Genomic DNA, 16642 nt, shown 5'->3' on the forward strand with positions numbered 1-16642 from the left:
TAAAAACAGATTTGAGTGACGAACGCTGTGCTAAGTGATGAACTGTGACTTGGAATCTCATATGGGCCATTGTTTCCGGAAGAAAGCACTGAACGCAGTAGAGAAAAAAAAAGAAAAAAAAGTCCATGTAATTAGATTTCACAAACTTAATTCCTATCGACCAGCTCACTTAGCACAGCGTTCGTGGCTCGAGTCGTCGAGACTGTTTTCCAAGATGGCTGCAGTCTGTAAACGTGTAATGTACTGTCTTTATAAAGTATCTTCTTATTAAACCGTTTGTACTCTAACAAGTTCTCAATGCTGCGGTTTGCATGTAGGGATCCTCATTATGCTGCCTTGTTAGTGTGAGGCTATTTTGAGCCTTGTTAGTGGTATTAACTAGCGATTTAATTTCACTTATTCCATGCCCCATAGACAAACATTATAAGCTAATCTGTGTTTAGAGATAAAACTCTTTAAATTCGATTTTCATGAAACCGCATCCCAGAGAACGATCTACTCGATAACCATCTGTTAATTACCCCTAGGGTCATTTCTCACCGGAGTTGTCCTTTAAGCGCAATGTGATTCGTGTGGCACTGAAAACCGAAAGCTAGTATTTTAGTCTATGGATCAGTTACTGTGTGGATCAGTTATATGATGGTTAGATGCACTTTTATGGACCGACAAGGCACTGGCATTTTAAAGCTGGGAAGAGCCAGGACTTTTTTAATATAAATTTAAATAACTCAGATTTTATTCATTTGAAAAAAGAATGTCATATACACTTGGGATGACTTGAGGGTGAGTAAATCATGGGCTAATTTTCATTTGTAGGTGAACTAACTGCTGTAAACTGGGCCCACAAACACAGTAGATCCACACAACCCCCCACACAATTTACATTTTAATAATAATAAATAAGGGAAGACTTGAAAACCTAGGGCCCTATAATTTCCGCGATCACGGAATCGCGGACGGAATCGCGGAATTGGCATATTAACGCGGAATCTGCATATAAACGCGGAATCTGGTGTTAACGCAGATTTCCCCGGAATTTTACATATTTGTAATGAAATTCTGTGTCGTGTGGGTGGAGAACGTATGTCTGAGGAAAGTGCAGACCGGGGGAAGCAAATCTTCGCGACACAACCCCTCCCGTCATTTCAGCTCGCCCTTCAAAACAATGAAAGTATGGCGAAGTTGGTCTCCACGGCTCTGCTTTCGGCAGCGAAAAAGTTAAGAAACTCGACGCTAACGGCGGTTTCACACTGCACGCGCAGGCGGCGCAGAAGCTTTCCGTATGGAGAGCGTGAGCCGCGCTCGTGTATTGCACAGACAGACAAATATTGTCCATTCTGTCAGATTTTCCGGTGTTCTGCTCGACCCCTGTCATCTCGTGCTTTGATTTATAATGTGCACATTAGGCAGCAATGCATATCTGCTGCAAATGCGACCGTTTTCCCCTCTGTTAGTCTGTTCCAAACATGCATTTAACATGCTCTATATGGGTAGTTTACATGATAAGTAACCTTAAAGTTAAAATGAAGCATCTAGTTTTAATCATTTAAAGGGGCCTTTGAAGTTGGGGAAAAAAACTTCTGGCAGTGTTGTGTTTTCGTGTATCTTTATTTTTCACAGCTCTGGATATCATTATGGTGATTGTTAAACACACAGAACAATTCACTACATGATTTCATGGTGAAATGTTTTTTTTTATGTTAATTTTCAAATTTAAATGTTTTACTTAATAGTACTTAAGAGTACTGTAATGTGATTCTTATGATTTTTTTTTTTTTAGTTCTTTTTTAAAAAAAAATACTTGAAAGAAAAAGCTAATGGAGCACTTTCATTTTAACTTATATAAACTATTATAATTTATTTTACCGGAAAGTTTAAAGCTAATAACCATTAATATTTGAAGTATTTGAAGTGCAGTGTTATGTCAAATATCATATTTGTCCTAAAAAGTAAATGTGATGTTTGTTACCTCGATAAATTTAAGGTCATTCCTATTTTTTGTTTTATGTTGTATTATATTAACATTAAAAGCAAACTCTTTTTTCACCAAAATTACAGTAAAGGGTAAAAAAACTGAATTACCAAACATTTTAACGGAAAAAAAGGAATCTGCAAAAATTAAAACGGAAAAAAACAGAATTTGGGAAAAAATAAAACGGATTTTATAGGGCCCTAAAAACCCAGTTTGTGAACCAAAGGCCAACCTAGAGGAAAGGAAAATCAAACCTGAGATCTCCTTCTCAACTCACATCTTTCTCCTAGACAGAAATGAGATCAAGTGAACATCAAATTGAGACATAAGGCTAAGTCTCCTGCTTCTCACATGTTTATCCTGAGACAAAAAATGACATTCTCTCATGTTTATCTCCACTAAAGTTTCATAAGAGATCTCAACAACATCACATACTATGCTCGGATTTGTCTCCTTGGCTAGAGAGACTGTATTGCTCATATGTGTCTCCTCTAAAGTTTCAGAAGGGATCTCAACAGTATCGCATGCTGTGCTCAGACTTTTTTCTTCAGCTAGATACTCTGAAACTCTCACTTTTGTCACCTCTAAAAAGTTTCATAAAAGATCTCAATAACATCACACTGTGTGCTCAGAATATTCTCCTTAGTCAAAGTCTCTGGCACTCTCAAATTTGTCAAACAAATGTTGGTCACTTTTTCAAAACTCTTCACAGAGTGATCACAACTTCAGTCTGTGCAAGCTAAACTGTGGATCATTGGCACTTGATTTGAGACATGAATTAAGTGTTTTGTTAGTTTTTGTGGATTTTGAATGTGAAATAACTGATGTGAAGCAGAATGTTGGTTTGGAGAACAAGTTTTGAAAATGACCAAAGTATTGAGAAATGTGGCCTAGCGATTGTAAAAACTGTAATTTAGTTTAATTTGGCAGGGCAAATCCCAGCATCTTCTCTAGTTTATTTGAGAAGGGTTCTGCCACATTGGTAGTTTGAGCTCTATTGGCCTGTGGTTCACAAACTGGTTTTTCAAGTCTCCCTTATTGAAATGTAAATTGTGAGTGGGGGGTTGTGGGGGTTGAGGAGAGAAACACACAGGCGTCGTGATTTACTATCTAACAGGGGACCTGAGTCAGTGTGTGTGTAACGTAATCACTATTCAATAATGACCTGCAATTAATACATTAGAGAGCTATTTCTGCTTGATTTACCCTTTAAACTCAGGTATTGCTGTAAAAACTCTAAATCTTTACAGTGTGTTTGTGATGATAAGAAATGTCACAGCAAACACACAGGCGTCGTGATTTACTATCTAACAGGGGACCTGAGTCAGTGTGTGTGTAACGTAATCACTATTCAATAATGACCTGCATTTAATACATTAGAGAGCTATTTCTGCTTGATTTAACCCTTTAAGCTCAGGTATTGCTGTAAAAACTCTAAATCTTTGCAGTGTGTTTATGATGATAAGAAATGTCACAGCAAACACACAGGCGTCGTGATTTACTATCTAACAGGGGACCTGAGTCAGTGTGTGTGTAACATATTCACTATTCAATAATGACCTGCATTTAATACATTAGAGAGCTATTTCTGCTTGATTTACCCTTTAAACTCAGGTATTGCTGTAAAAACTCTAAATCTTTACAGTGTGTTTGTGATGATAAGAAATGTCACAGCAAACACACAGGCGTCGTGATTTACTATCTAACAGGGGACCTGAGTCAGTGTGTGTGTAACGTAATCACTATTCAATAATGACCTGCAATTAATACATTAGAGAGCTATTTCTGCTTGATTTAACCCTTTAAACTCAGGTATTGCTGTAAAACCTCTAAATCTTTGCAGTGTGTTTGTGATGATAAGAAATGTCACAGCAAACACACAGGCGTCGTGATTTACTATCTAACAGGGGACCTGAGTCAGTGTGTGTGTAACGTAATCACTATTCAATAATGACCTGCAATTAATACATTAGAGAGCTATTTCTGCTTGATTTAACCCTTTAAACTCAGGTATTGCTGTAAAAACTCTAAATCTTTACAGTGTGTTTGTGATGATAAGAAATGTCACAGCAAACACACAGGCGTCGTGATTTACTATCTAACAGGGGACCTGAGTCAGTGTGTGTGTAACGTAATCACTATTCAATAATGACCTGCAATTAATACATTAGAGAGCTATTTCTGCTTGATTTAACCCTTTAAACTCAGGTATTGCTGTTAAAACTCTAAATCTTTGCAGTGTGTTTATGATGATAAGAAATGTCACAGCAAACACACAGGCGTCGTGATTTACTATCTAACAGGGGACCTGAGTCAGTGTGTGTGTAACGTAATCACTATTCAATAATGACCTGCAATTAATACATTAGAGAGCTATTTCTGCTTGATTTAACCCTTTAAACTCAGTTATTGCTGTAAAAACTCTAAATCTTTACAGTGTGTTTGTGATGATAAGAAATGTCACAGCAAACACACAGGCGTTGTGATTTACTATCTAACAGGGGACTCGACTCAGTGTGTGTGTGTAACATATTCATTATTCAATAATGACCTGCAATTAATACATTAGAGAGCTATTTCTGCTTGATTTAACCCTTTAAACTCAGGTATTGCTGTAAAAACTCTAAATCTTTGCAGTGTGTTTGTGATGATAAGAAATGTCACAGCAAACACACAGGCGTCGTGATTTACTATCTAACAGGGGACCTGAGTCAGTGTGTGTGTGTAACGTAATCACTATTCAATAATGACCTGCAATTAATACATTAGAGAGCTATTTCTGCTTGATTTAACCCTTTAAACTCAGGTATTGCTGTAAAACCTCTAAATCTTTGCAGTGTGTTTGTGATGATAAGAAATGTCACAGCAAACACACAGGTGTCGTGATTTACTATCTAACAGGGGACCTGAGTCAGTTTGTGTGTAACGTAATCACTATTCAATAATTACCTGCAATTAATACATTAGAGAGCTATTTCTGCTTGATTTAACCCTTTAAACTCAGTTATTGCTGTAAAAACTCTAAATCTTTACAGTGTGTTTGTGATGATAAGAAATGTCACAGCAAACACACAGGCGTCGTGATTTACTATCTAACAGGGGACCTGAGTGAGTGTGTGTGTAACATAATCACTATTCAATAATGACCTGCAATTAATACATTAGAGAGCTTTTTCTGCTTGATTTAACCCTTTAAACTCAGGTATTGCTGTAAAACCTCTAAATCTTTGCAGTGTGTTTGTGATGATAAGAAATGTCACAGCAAACACACAGGCGTCGTGATTTACTATCTAACAGGGGACCTGAGTGAGTGTGTGTGTAACATAATCACTATTCAATAATGACCTGCAATTAATACATTAGAGAGCTTTTTCTGCTTGATTTAACCCTTTAAACTCAGGTATTGCTGTTAAAACTCTAAATCTTTGCAGTGTGTTTATGATGATAAGAAATGTCACAGCAAACACACAGGCGTCGTGATTTACTATCTAACAGGGGACCTGAGTCAGTGTGTGTGTAACGTAATCACTATTCAATAATGACCTGCATTTAATACATTAGAGGGCTATTTCTGCTTGATTTAACCCTTTAAACTCAGGTATTGCTGTAAAAACTCTAAATCTTTACAGTGTGTTTGTGATGATAAGAAATGTCACAGCAAACACACAGGCGTCGTGATTTACTATCTAACAGGGGACCTGAGTCAGTGTGTGTGTAACATATTCACTATTCAATAATGACCGGCAATTAATACATTAGAGAGCTATTTCTGCTTGATTTAACCCTTTAAACTCAGGTATTGCTGTAAAAACTCTAAATCTTTGCAGTGTGTTTATGATGATAAGAAATGTCACAGCAAACACACAGGCGTCGTGATTTACTATCTAACAGGGGACCTGAGTCAGTGTGTGTGTAACATATTCACTATTCAATAATGACCGGCAATTAATACATTAGAGAGCTATTTCTGCTTGATTTAACCCTTTAAACTCAGGTATTGCTGTAAAAACTCTAAATCTTTGCAGTGTGTTTATGATGATAAGAAATGTCACAGCAAACACACAGGCGTCGTGATTTACTATCTAACGGGACCTGAGTCAGTGTGTGTGTAACGTAATCACTATTCAATAATGACCTGCAATTAATACATTAGAGAGCTATTTCTGCTTGATTTAACCCTTTAAACTCAGGTATTGCTGTAAAAACTCTAAATCTTTACAGTGTGTTTGTGATGATAAGAAATGTCACAGCAAACACACAGGCGTCGTGATTTACTATCTAACAGGGGACCTGAGTCAGTGTGTGTGTGTAACATAATCACTATTCAATAATGACCTGCAATTAATATATTAGAGAGCTATTTCTGCTTGATTTAACCCTTTAAACTCAGGTATTGCTGTAAAAACTCTAAATCTTTACAGTGTGTTTGTGATGATAAGAAATGTCACAGCAAACACACAGGCGTCGTGATTTACTATCTAACAGGGGACCTGAGTCAGTGTGTGTGTAACGTAGTCACTATTCAATAATGACCTGCAATTAATACATTAGAGAGCTATTTCTGCTTGATTTAGCCCTTTAAACTCAGGTATTGCTGTAAAAACTCTAAATCTTTGCAGTGTGTTTGTGATGATAAGAAATGTCACAGCAAACACACAGGCGTCGTGATTTACTATCTAACAGGGGACCTGAGTCAGTGTGTGTGTAACGTAGTCACTATTCAATAATGACCTGCAATTAATACATTAGAGAGCTATTTCTGCTTGATTTAGCCCTTTAAACTCAGGTATTGCTGTAAAAACTCTAAATCTTTGCAGTGTGTTTATGATGATAAGAAATGTCACAGCAAACACACAGGCGTCGTGATTTACTATCTAACAGGGGACCTGAGTCAGTGTGTGTGTAACGTAGTCACTATTCAATAATGACCTGCAATTAATACATTAGAGGGCTATTTCTGCTTGATTTAACCCTTTAAACTCAGGTATTGCTGTAAAAACTCTAAATCTTTACAGTGTGTTTGTGATGATAAGAAATGTCACAGCAAACACACAGGCGTCGTGATTTACTATCTAACAGGGGACCTGAGTCAGTGTGTGTGTAACATATTCACTATTCAATAATGACCTGCAATTAATACATTAGAGAGCTATTTCTGCTTGATTTAACCCTTTAAACTCAGTTATTGCTGTAAAAACTCTAAATCTTTGCAGTGTGTTTGTGATTATAAGAAATGCCACAGCAAACACACAGGCGTCGTGATTTACTATCTAACAGGGGACCTGAGTGAGTGTGTGTGTAACAATCACTATTCAATAATGACCTGCCATGAATACATTAGAGAGCTATCTCTGCTTGATTTAACTCTTTAAACCGGAAGTCACTGACTACAAGCCAAAGAAAATCAACAAAGAAGAAATGGAGACCAAGATCACAAAGTGGAACTCCGCCATGGAAGAAAAACGTATTCAGCTGTGGCAGGAGCACGAGTGTGTCTATAATGTGGACGACAACTGTTACCACAACAGAGTAGACAAAGAAAAAAGCTGGATGGCAATCACAACAGAGCTAAACCAACCACGTAAGTAACGTTACTGATTTGCCGTTAGCTTTGTCTTGACATAATTAGCAAACCAAATTCTGAGGTAAACATTTGTCTTAATTCATTATTATGTTACTATTTACCACGGGTTTTACATTAACACTTTCCTGGAATTTGGGTGGCCATACGTCAGGATTTTGGCCGGACAGTCCGGATTTTAAGCCCCCTGTCTGGAGTCAAATAAAAGGATTGGCTGAAAGCGGTGTCAAATAAATATCTGATATATCATTTAATCCGGAATGGACAAAAGAGCACGAATTTTCTTATCTGATTTAACCCTTTAAACTCAGGTATTGCTGTAAAACCTCTAAATCTTTGCAGTGTGTTTGTGATGATAAGAAATGTCACAGCAAACACACAGGTGTCGTGATTTACTATCTAACAGGGGACCTGAGTCAGTTTGTGTGTAACGTAATCACTATTCAATAATGACCTGCAATTAATACATTAGAGAGCTATTTCTGCTTGATTTAACCCTTTAAACTCAGTTATTGCTGTTAAAACTCTAAATCTTTGCAGTGTGTTTATGATGATAAGAAATGTCACAGCAAACACACAGGCGTCGTGATTTACTATCTAACAGGGGACCTGAGTGAGTGTGTGTGTAACATAATCACTATTCAATAATGACCTGCAATTAATACATTAGAGAGCTTTTTCTGCTTGATTTAACCCTTTAAACTCAGGTATTGCTGTAAAACCTCTAAATCTTTGCAGTGTGTTTGTGATGATAAGAAATGTCACAGCAAACACACAGGCGTCGTGATTTACTATCTAACAGGGGACCTGAGTGAGTGTGTGTGTAACATAATCACTATTCAATAATGACCTGCAATTAATACATTAGAGAGCTTTTTCTGCTTGATTTAACCCTTTAAACTCAGGTATTGCTGTAAAACCTCTAAATCTTTACAGTGTGTTTATGATGATAAGAAATGTCACAGCAAACACACAGGCGTCGTGATTTACTATCTAACAGGGGACCTGAGTGAGTGTGTGTGTAACATAATCACTATTCAATAATGACCTGCAATTAATACATTAGAGAGCTTTTTCTGCTTGATTTAACCCTTTAAACTCAGGTATTGCTGTAAAACCTCTAAATCTTTACAGTGTGTTTATGATGATAAGAAATGTCACAGCAAACACACAGGCGTCGTGATTTACTATCTAACAGGGGACCTGAGTCAGTTTGTGTGTAACGTAATCACTATTCAATTATGACCTGCAATTAATACATTAGAGAGCTTTTTCTGCTTGATTTAACCCTTTAAACTCAGTTATTGCTGTTAAAACTCTAAATCTTTGCAGTGTGTTTGTGATGATAAGAAATGTTACAGCAAACACACAGGCGTCGTGATTTACTATCTAACAGGGGACCTGAGTCAGTGTGTGTGTAACGTAATCACTATTCAATAATGACCTGCAATTAATACATTAGAGAGCTATTTCTGCTTGATTTAACCCTTTAAACTCAGGTATTGCTGTAAAAACTCTAAATCTTTGCAGTGTGTTTGTGATGATAAGAAATGTCACAGCAAACACACAGGCATCGTGATTTACTATCTAACAGGGGACCTGAGACAGTGTGTGTGTAACGTAGTCACTATTCAATAATGACCTGCAATTAATACATTAGAGAGCTATTTCTGCTTGATTTAACCCTTTAAACTCAGGTATTGCTGTAAAAACTCTAAATCTTTACAGTGTGTTTGTGATGATAAGAAATGTCACAGCAAACACACAGGCGTCGTGATTTACTATCTAACAGGGGACCTGAGTCAGTGTGTGTGTAACGTAATCACTATTCAATAATGACCTGCAATTAATACATTAGAGAGCTATTTCTGCTTGATTTAACCCTTTAAACTCAGGTATTGCTGTAAAAACTCTAAATCTTTACAGTGTGTTTGTGATGATAAGAAATGTCACAGCAAACACACAGGCGTCGTGATTTACTATCTAACAGGGGACCTGAGTCAGTGTGTGTGTAACGTAATCACTATTCAATAATGACCTGCAATTAATACATTAGAGAGCTATTTCTGCTTGATTTAACCCTTTAAACTCAGGTATTGCTGTAAAAACTCTAAATCTTTACAGTGTGTTTGTGATGATAAGAAATGTCACAGCAAACACACAGGCGTCGTGATTTACTATCTAACAGGGGACCTGAGTCAGTGTGTGTGTAACGTAGTCACTATTCAATAATGACCTGCAATTAATACATTAGAGGGCTATTTCTGCTTGATTTAACCCTTTAAACTCAGTTATTGCTGTAAAAACTCTAAATCTTTACAGTGTGTTTGTGATGATAAGAAATGTCACAGCAAACACACAGGCGTCGTGATTTACTATCTAACAGGGGACCTGAGTCAGTGTGTGTGTAACGTAGTCACTATTCAATAATGACCTGCAATTAATACATTAGAGGGCTATTTCTGCTTGATTTAACCCTTTAAACTCAGTTATTGCTGTAAAAACTCTAAATCTTTACAGTGTGTTTGTGATGATAAGAAATGTCACAGCAAACACACAGGCGTCGTGATTTACTATCTAACAGGGGACCTGAGTCAGTGTGTGTGTGTAACATAATCACTATTCAATAATGACCTGCAATTAATACATTAGAGAGCTATTTCTGCTTGATTTAACCCTTTAAACTCAGGTATTGCTGTAAAAACTCTAAATCTTTACAGTGTGTTTGTGATGATAAGAAATGTCACAGCAAACACACAGGCGTCGTGATTTACTATCTAACAGGGGACCTGAGTCAGTGTGTGTGTAACATATTCACTATTCAATAATGACCTGCAATTAATACATTAGAGAGCTATTTCTGCTTGATTTAACCCTTTAAACTCAGGTATTGCTGTAAAAACTCTAAATCTTTACAGTGTGTTTGTGATGATAAGAAATGTCACAGCAAACACACAGGCGTCGTGATTTACTATCTAACAGGGGACCTGAGTCAGTGTGTGTGTAACATAATCACTATTCAATAATGACCAGCATTTAATACATTAGAGAGCTATTTCTGCTTGATTTAACCCTATAAACTCAGGTATTGCTGTAAAAACTCTAAATCTTTACAGTGTGTTTGTGATGATAAGAAATGTCACAGCAAACACACAGGCGTCGTGATTTACTATCTAACAGGGGACCTGAGTCAGTGTGTGTGTAACGTAATCACTATTCAATAATGACCTGTAATATTCAATAATGTAAATACATTGGTGTACCTGACAATAATCTTAAATGAGAGATATGGACTGATCATATACTGTAATTATGAAGACACAACAGAGAATGAATTTCTTAAAGAAATGACTTTTCTGTAATGTATTAGGTATTATGTCTAAGGTATATTGTGTTTGTGTGTGTGTGTGTGTGTGTGTGCCTATTGTGATACCAGATGCCTGTGTAAACAAGTTAACTTATTTTAATGTGTTGAGTCTGTTGACTAACATACTAAAGCACAAGAAGACTTGTGGACTAACTAAGTGTAGTTGTGTTACTTGATGTTACATCTTGTAACTTTATTGCGACTGTGTAATAAATATATTTAAAAATAAATTAAAGTATTAAAGTATATTTTAGGTTACAAATAAATACTTCTCAGTACATTCAAAAGAACACAGTTATTATAAAAAGACATATTATTACTTGACACATTATATAGTCTGTACGAAGCTTAACTGCATTTATGTTATTTATTTGTAAAGACATGTAATGGTGGAGATGGCATATATATATGCCAAATGCATATATATATATATATATATATATATATATATATATATATATATATATATATATATATATATATATATATATATATATATATATATATAAAATGAAGACAGACTTGACTGCCAGCTCACTTCACATTCACACACAGCTCCACTGCAGACTAATGGAGGTCCCCTGTTGGATAGGTAGACATCGGTCACACACACACACACACACAGCTCCATTAGAGTCTATGGAGGTCCCCTGTTGGATAGGTAGACATCGTTCAGGTCCCCTCTTGGCATATTTTTAAAAAAATAAAAAAATGCTTATTTGAAGTTATATTATGAATAAGGACCTTAAAAGAAAATTCGGTATGTGATTTTTGTTTCTTCAAAATGACTAGAAACACAGGTCCCCTCTTGGATAGTGTAGAGTGATAGTCCCCTCTTGGTAATATAGACGTGTATGTGTGTGTGTGTGTGTGTGTGTGTGTGTGTGTGTGTGTGTGTGTGTGTGTGTGTGGTCTCCAGCCTAATTATTACTATTTATTTTTTTTATAAATAGCCTACAGCAAATTTTACAATCGGCCGTGGCTATTTGCCAGAAAATAAGTCGCACCAGCGTGTAGGTCACACTAATATTAAATATTAATGAAATAAACAAAAAAACTAAGGTAAAACTGATGCATATTTCCTGAACACTTCAATACTGGTCTGCGTTTGACTGTGTGGCGCTTTTATCTGCTTATTTGGTTTATTTAACCCATCACAATTTAGGCTATATGAACTGCGTGAAGTGATGGTCGCCGTTTGTAAGTTAGTTAGAGTGACAGTTCTTGCGTGAACGTCATTGCATACCAATGTCAATCCATTATTCTTTCCTTTTTGAATTAGTGTTTAAAATATTTAATTTATAACTAATTATATTAATTTACATCTTCATTTATTTATTTTTACTGGGCAACCAGGATAGGCTATGACAGCCGTCATATATCCTGCCCATAGACCTGCCATAGGCCCAGCTGATGCAAAGTTTATGTAAAGTGAACTTATATCTACACAGAAGAAAGCGCTGTCTAGGCTCTGCCCCGGTCTTGGCAGTGTCAAGCCATTTGTTAGTCTGGTCGTTTGAGGAATAAAAGATTAAATGTAGCTGCAATAAACGTGTTTAAAATACAAACCGGTACAGCTGTAGCAGCGCAGGACTTTCATTCTGCTGTTTATTAATTTTCCTACCTCTGAATGAAAAAAATATATATATTTTTTTCTGGGGGAATTTTTTTTAACCTGTTTTCTCATTTTTCTAATTTCAATTATTTATTTATTTTATTAATGAATGATACATGCATTCTACATACTGCATGTGAATTAATATACAGGTAAAGAGAATGAATGTCACAAAAAATATCCCTAAACACATTTATGATGGGATGTTAATGTAGACCTATGACTTGCCTTAAACATAATAACTCACCATTAATATAAACACTGAAGATCGTTTTACTGTTGTCGCTGTTGCCGTTGCTGATCACTAGTTTATATTCTCCAGAGTCTTCAGTTGTGATGTGTGTGATGGTCAGAGATCCAGTCTGATGATCCAGCTTCAGTCTGTCTCTGAATCTCTCAGTATCTTCATTACACTGAACATCTGTGCAGACTTTACTCTGATCTCTGTTGATTTGAGCGATGCGAATGCCATTGTAATACCACCTTATTCTGTCTTGTTGGTTTGTTTTAACACCAGTGTGTAGAGTGACTGAATCTCCCTCCATCACTGACACTTCATCTGGACCAACACCAGACACACCTGAAAAAAAAAAAAAATCAACAATTCATTATGAGCCAAACAGCATTACAGGGAAATATGACTGAATTCACCGTGTAACACATGCAAACAAACAGCAGAAGAACATCATTAGCATTAGATTTACTGTAATATTGCCACATTTAGACATACACAAAAATAATCAAAATATGTAGATAAACTCAAAACCACAGCAACAAATAAAAGCAAATCGTAAGAAAAAAAAGACACTAGTAAGAAAATTCTGCTTCATGACTTATTCAAACCACAATACATGCTGAGTACCGGAGATTACAACAATGATGCAGCATGAAGATGTTGTCGTCAATGCTTATTCGTATTCATATGCTCAGGTATTGATGTCTGTGTCTGAATGATGCTGCCTCCTTTAAAAAAGGGTTTGTGTGGGATGACTGCAAGCCTAAACGTCTGAGAATGGTCAAGTAAAAACACACTGCACATTAAAAATGATAAATTCATTTCTGTAGAATGAATTAGATAGATGAGGAGTCACTTTCGGTTTTAAACAACAGCCGAAATGTCTTACCATGGTGGAGTAAACACAAAAAGATCAGAGTAAAAAGAAGCTTCATCTTCACTACGTCTCCAAAAAAAAGAGGTCAACACCGAAAAAGCCGCCAAAGAGAAAGCAATAGTTTGGGGTGGTCTGGGCATGGGATGACGACGGAATGGCGTTCGTCCCTACTTTAAAGCTCTCGGGGTATGTAGCCTTTGGGGGTTAACGCTGCGCAATTATGTCCCACCCTCAAACAACAAATATGGATAGGCTATGTCCACATTGTTTTATCACAAACACATTTCACTTCAATTTATCATCAATAATACAATTAATTTCTGTGCAATATGAGAGAAAAAAAATCAAACGTTCGTCGAAAGAGAAACAAACGTGGTCGACTGCTTTATTTCACCGCATTTTTTTTATTTATTCACTTTTTTTTATTATTCAGAAAAATTGAAGCAGATTCTGATTCATGAAAGTAGTGTTTTGTTAAAATACCAACGAAAAAGTATTTTAGCTCTGTTTCTAAAATATTATGTAGGCTAATAATTATATCATCATGCCCGGCAGCTATACAGTATCTTAGCGAATTTAATGTTTACTTTCAGCAGGTTTCTAGGTTTATTGATCAGTGGACATTGTAGAATATTTTATTATTGAATTTAAAGCTATATGTCCGTAACTTTTTTGTGCTCTAGATTTACAAAAATTATATAATGATAATGAAATCCATTTTCCAACCCGTGTTTTTGTCTTATCCTGAATCATTACGGTACACTTATAATAAGTATTTATATTGGGACTATTTCAGGCCAGACTGGTAGGTACCACTGCGGAGGAGCACAGTCCCTGAGTGATCCGCCATAGACATAAACAGAGAGAAGTAGCTCCGGCTGCAATGTTCTTCCGCAAGATGCATGCTGTTTATTAACCACTAGAGTGCAAAATGTAAAATAAGCTGTATAAGACACTATTATAACAGATGTATGCTGAGGTTGCGTTTGCCCTGTATTAAGTGTGTGTGAACGTTGACGACGTGCTCCAAAATGACAGCCTACAAAAGATGCATGATCGACAGAAAAAGAACTTGGAATGGTGTGACGCGAGCCAGGAAACCAACTGGAAAAGTAGCTGAAGGTTGTTACCATTTTGGGAAAGCAGCCGGTTTTGGTACACCCAGCCGGTTGTTATCGCAGAATAAACCCCGACAGTGATCAGGACCCTGGCGCGAAGCGGAGGACTCTTGCATCACTCTGAAGGGGTTTATTCTGCGATAACAACTGGCTGGGTGTACATTATCCCGCTTATTACACGGCTACTAGTCTCAAATAAATAATTATTAGACACAAAATATTGTCTTGAGATTAAATATTTTATTAGCTCTTAAGCAAAGCTTAGGCGAAGATGCCCTTGCTAAATGTTGAAAATGAATGCTGAAAGGGTTAGTTCACCCAAAAATGAAACCAAGCCTATGATTTACTCACCCTCAAGTCATTATAGGTGTTTATGACATTCTTCTTTCAGACAAATACAATCGGAGTTATATTTAAAAAGTCCAGGCTAACGTTAATCCAAGCAGTAACTTTATTTGTAGCTGTTTTTGTAGTCCATAAAAATGCAGCTGTCCGTCAAATAACGTGCTCCACACGACTCCGATGGGTTAATAGAGCCTTCTGATTCTAATCGATGCGTTTGTGTAAGAAAAATATCCATATTAAAAACGTTAGGAAACCTGCCTTGAAGTCTTCCATTGCCCGTTTAAGCCACAAGATGGCGCCAGCGTTGAGCATAGAAGTAGTACCGGTCAAGATAACTCGTAGTACCCATAGACAGTAAAAAAAATGGACAGAGCGATCGCATTGACTTCAACGGCGGAAAAATGAGGCCAATCAGAGGCACTCACTTCCTGATGGCTGAGCGAACTGCGCAGGCTCAGACTGAGCTTGACGACGTAGATGTGACGTGAGCCTCCTGTCTGACAGCTGTAGGTCTTCTAGTAGTTGTGGAAAGTGAAAGCTGAATCACGTTGTTTAAATATTTTCTCCCGTTGCTTTTGGCTCACTATGGGCTTCTCCCCATTCTTCTCCCTTGACTTTATCAGACTTTATGTCTCCATGTCCCCCCGACTGTCTCATAGACAGTCAAAGATTGCCTGCGAGCGTCTCCTCAGGTCTATACGGTAATTTCTCAACTGTGCGACAGAGTCACGTTGGTTATGACGCAATCGTTAGCCTATTTTTACAAAAACAGCTTTGGCGGGGCGATAGTGTAAGATACAAGTGTAACAAAGTTCGTATGTGGAAGGAAGAGGACAAGGGGTCGGCGTGACTGCTGACGCTTTCTTTATTTCTCAATAACTCAAAATAATGTGCACACTTCAGCGTGTCTTTCTCTAGCTCAGATCACTTCCGGGTTGCGGTCTCACTTCCGGGTTGCGGCAGACCTTGCTGAACCACGCCCCCCTTGCCACATACACGGTACAAGATACAAGGTAATGGAGCCTTTTATGCATTGTCATGTTTCTTTTTAAATAAACAATGGACAAATGGAGTCTTTAAACGCCTCAGATGTAAAGTTATTCACTGTCAAAGTGACTCAAAAATGAATGGGAGTCAATGGGATGATAACAGCAGGTGATGTTTGGTTCGCAATGGCCGCCCCTATGGGTGGAACGCTTTCCGAGTGCTAGATTACCCCCTTGGTAGTACCATATGAGCGGTTGTTATCTGGAAATAACATACCACTGGAATGCGCGATTGACCAATCACAATCAAGTATTTCACAGAGCCGTGTAATAAAACCAAAGAACGGAAGTCGTCTCCAGCTGCAGGAGAGACTCGGCTTTGTTGATTTGAATAAAGCCTTTCTGAAATCAAATGATCTTTGGGAAATTATTTTTGCAAGAAGAAAATTTCCAACAACATACAGCAGGGTCATTATGCATGGGGACATTCAATTGTGATATACAGAGATGGACTGATGAAATCTGAAATCTTCAAAAGAGGTTGCT

The 16642-nt window shown here is 37.1% G+C and overlaps 1 protein-coding gene across 1 annotated transcript in view; it reads right to left on the reverse strand.

The window, feature by feature from the left end:
- LOC137039698 (uncharacterized) overlaps nt 1–13102 on the reverse strand; it is a 16506-nt gene extending 3404 nt beyond the window's left edge. The window contains exon 1 of the mRNA XM_067414970.1: nt 12783–13102. Coding sequence (XP_067271071.1) covers nt 12783–13080 — 298 coding nt within the window. The 5' untranslated portion in view covers nt 13081–13102. The remainder of the gene's footprint in view (nt 1–12782) is intronic.
- Nucleotides 13103–16642: the final 3540 nt, after the last annotated feature.

The sequence above is a fragment of the Pseudorasbora parva genome, chromosome 14 (genome assembly GCF_024679245.1).
Source record: "Pseudorasbora parva isolate DD20220531a chromosome 14, ASM2467924v1, whole genome shotgun sequence".
Classification (NCBI taxonomy): domain Eukaryota; kingdom Metazoa; phylum Chordata; class Actinopteri; order Cypriniformes; family Gobionidae; genus Pseudorasbora; species Pseudorasbora parva.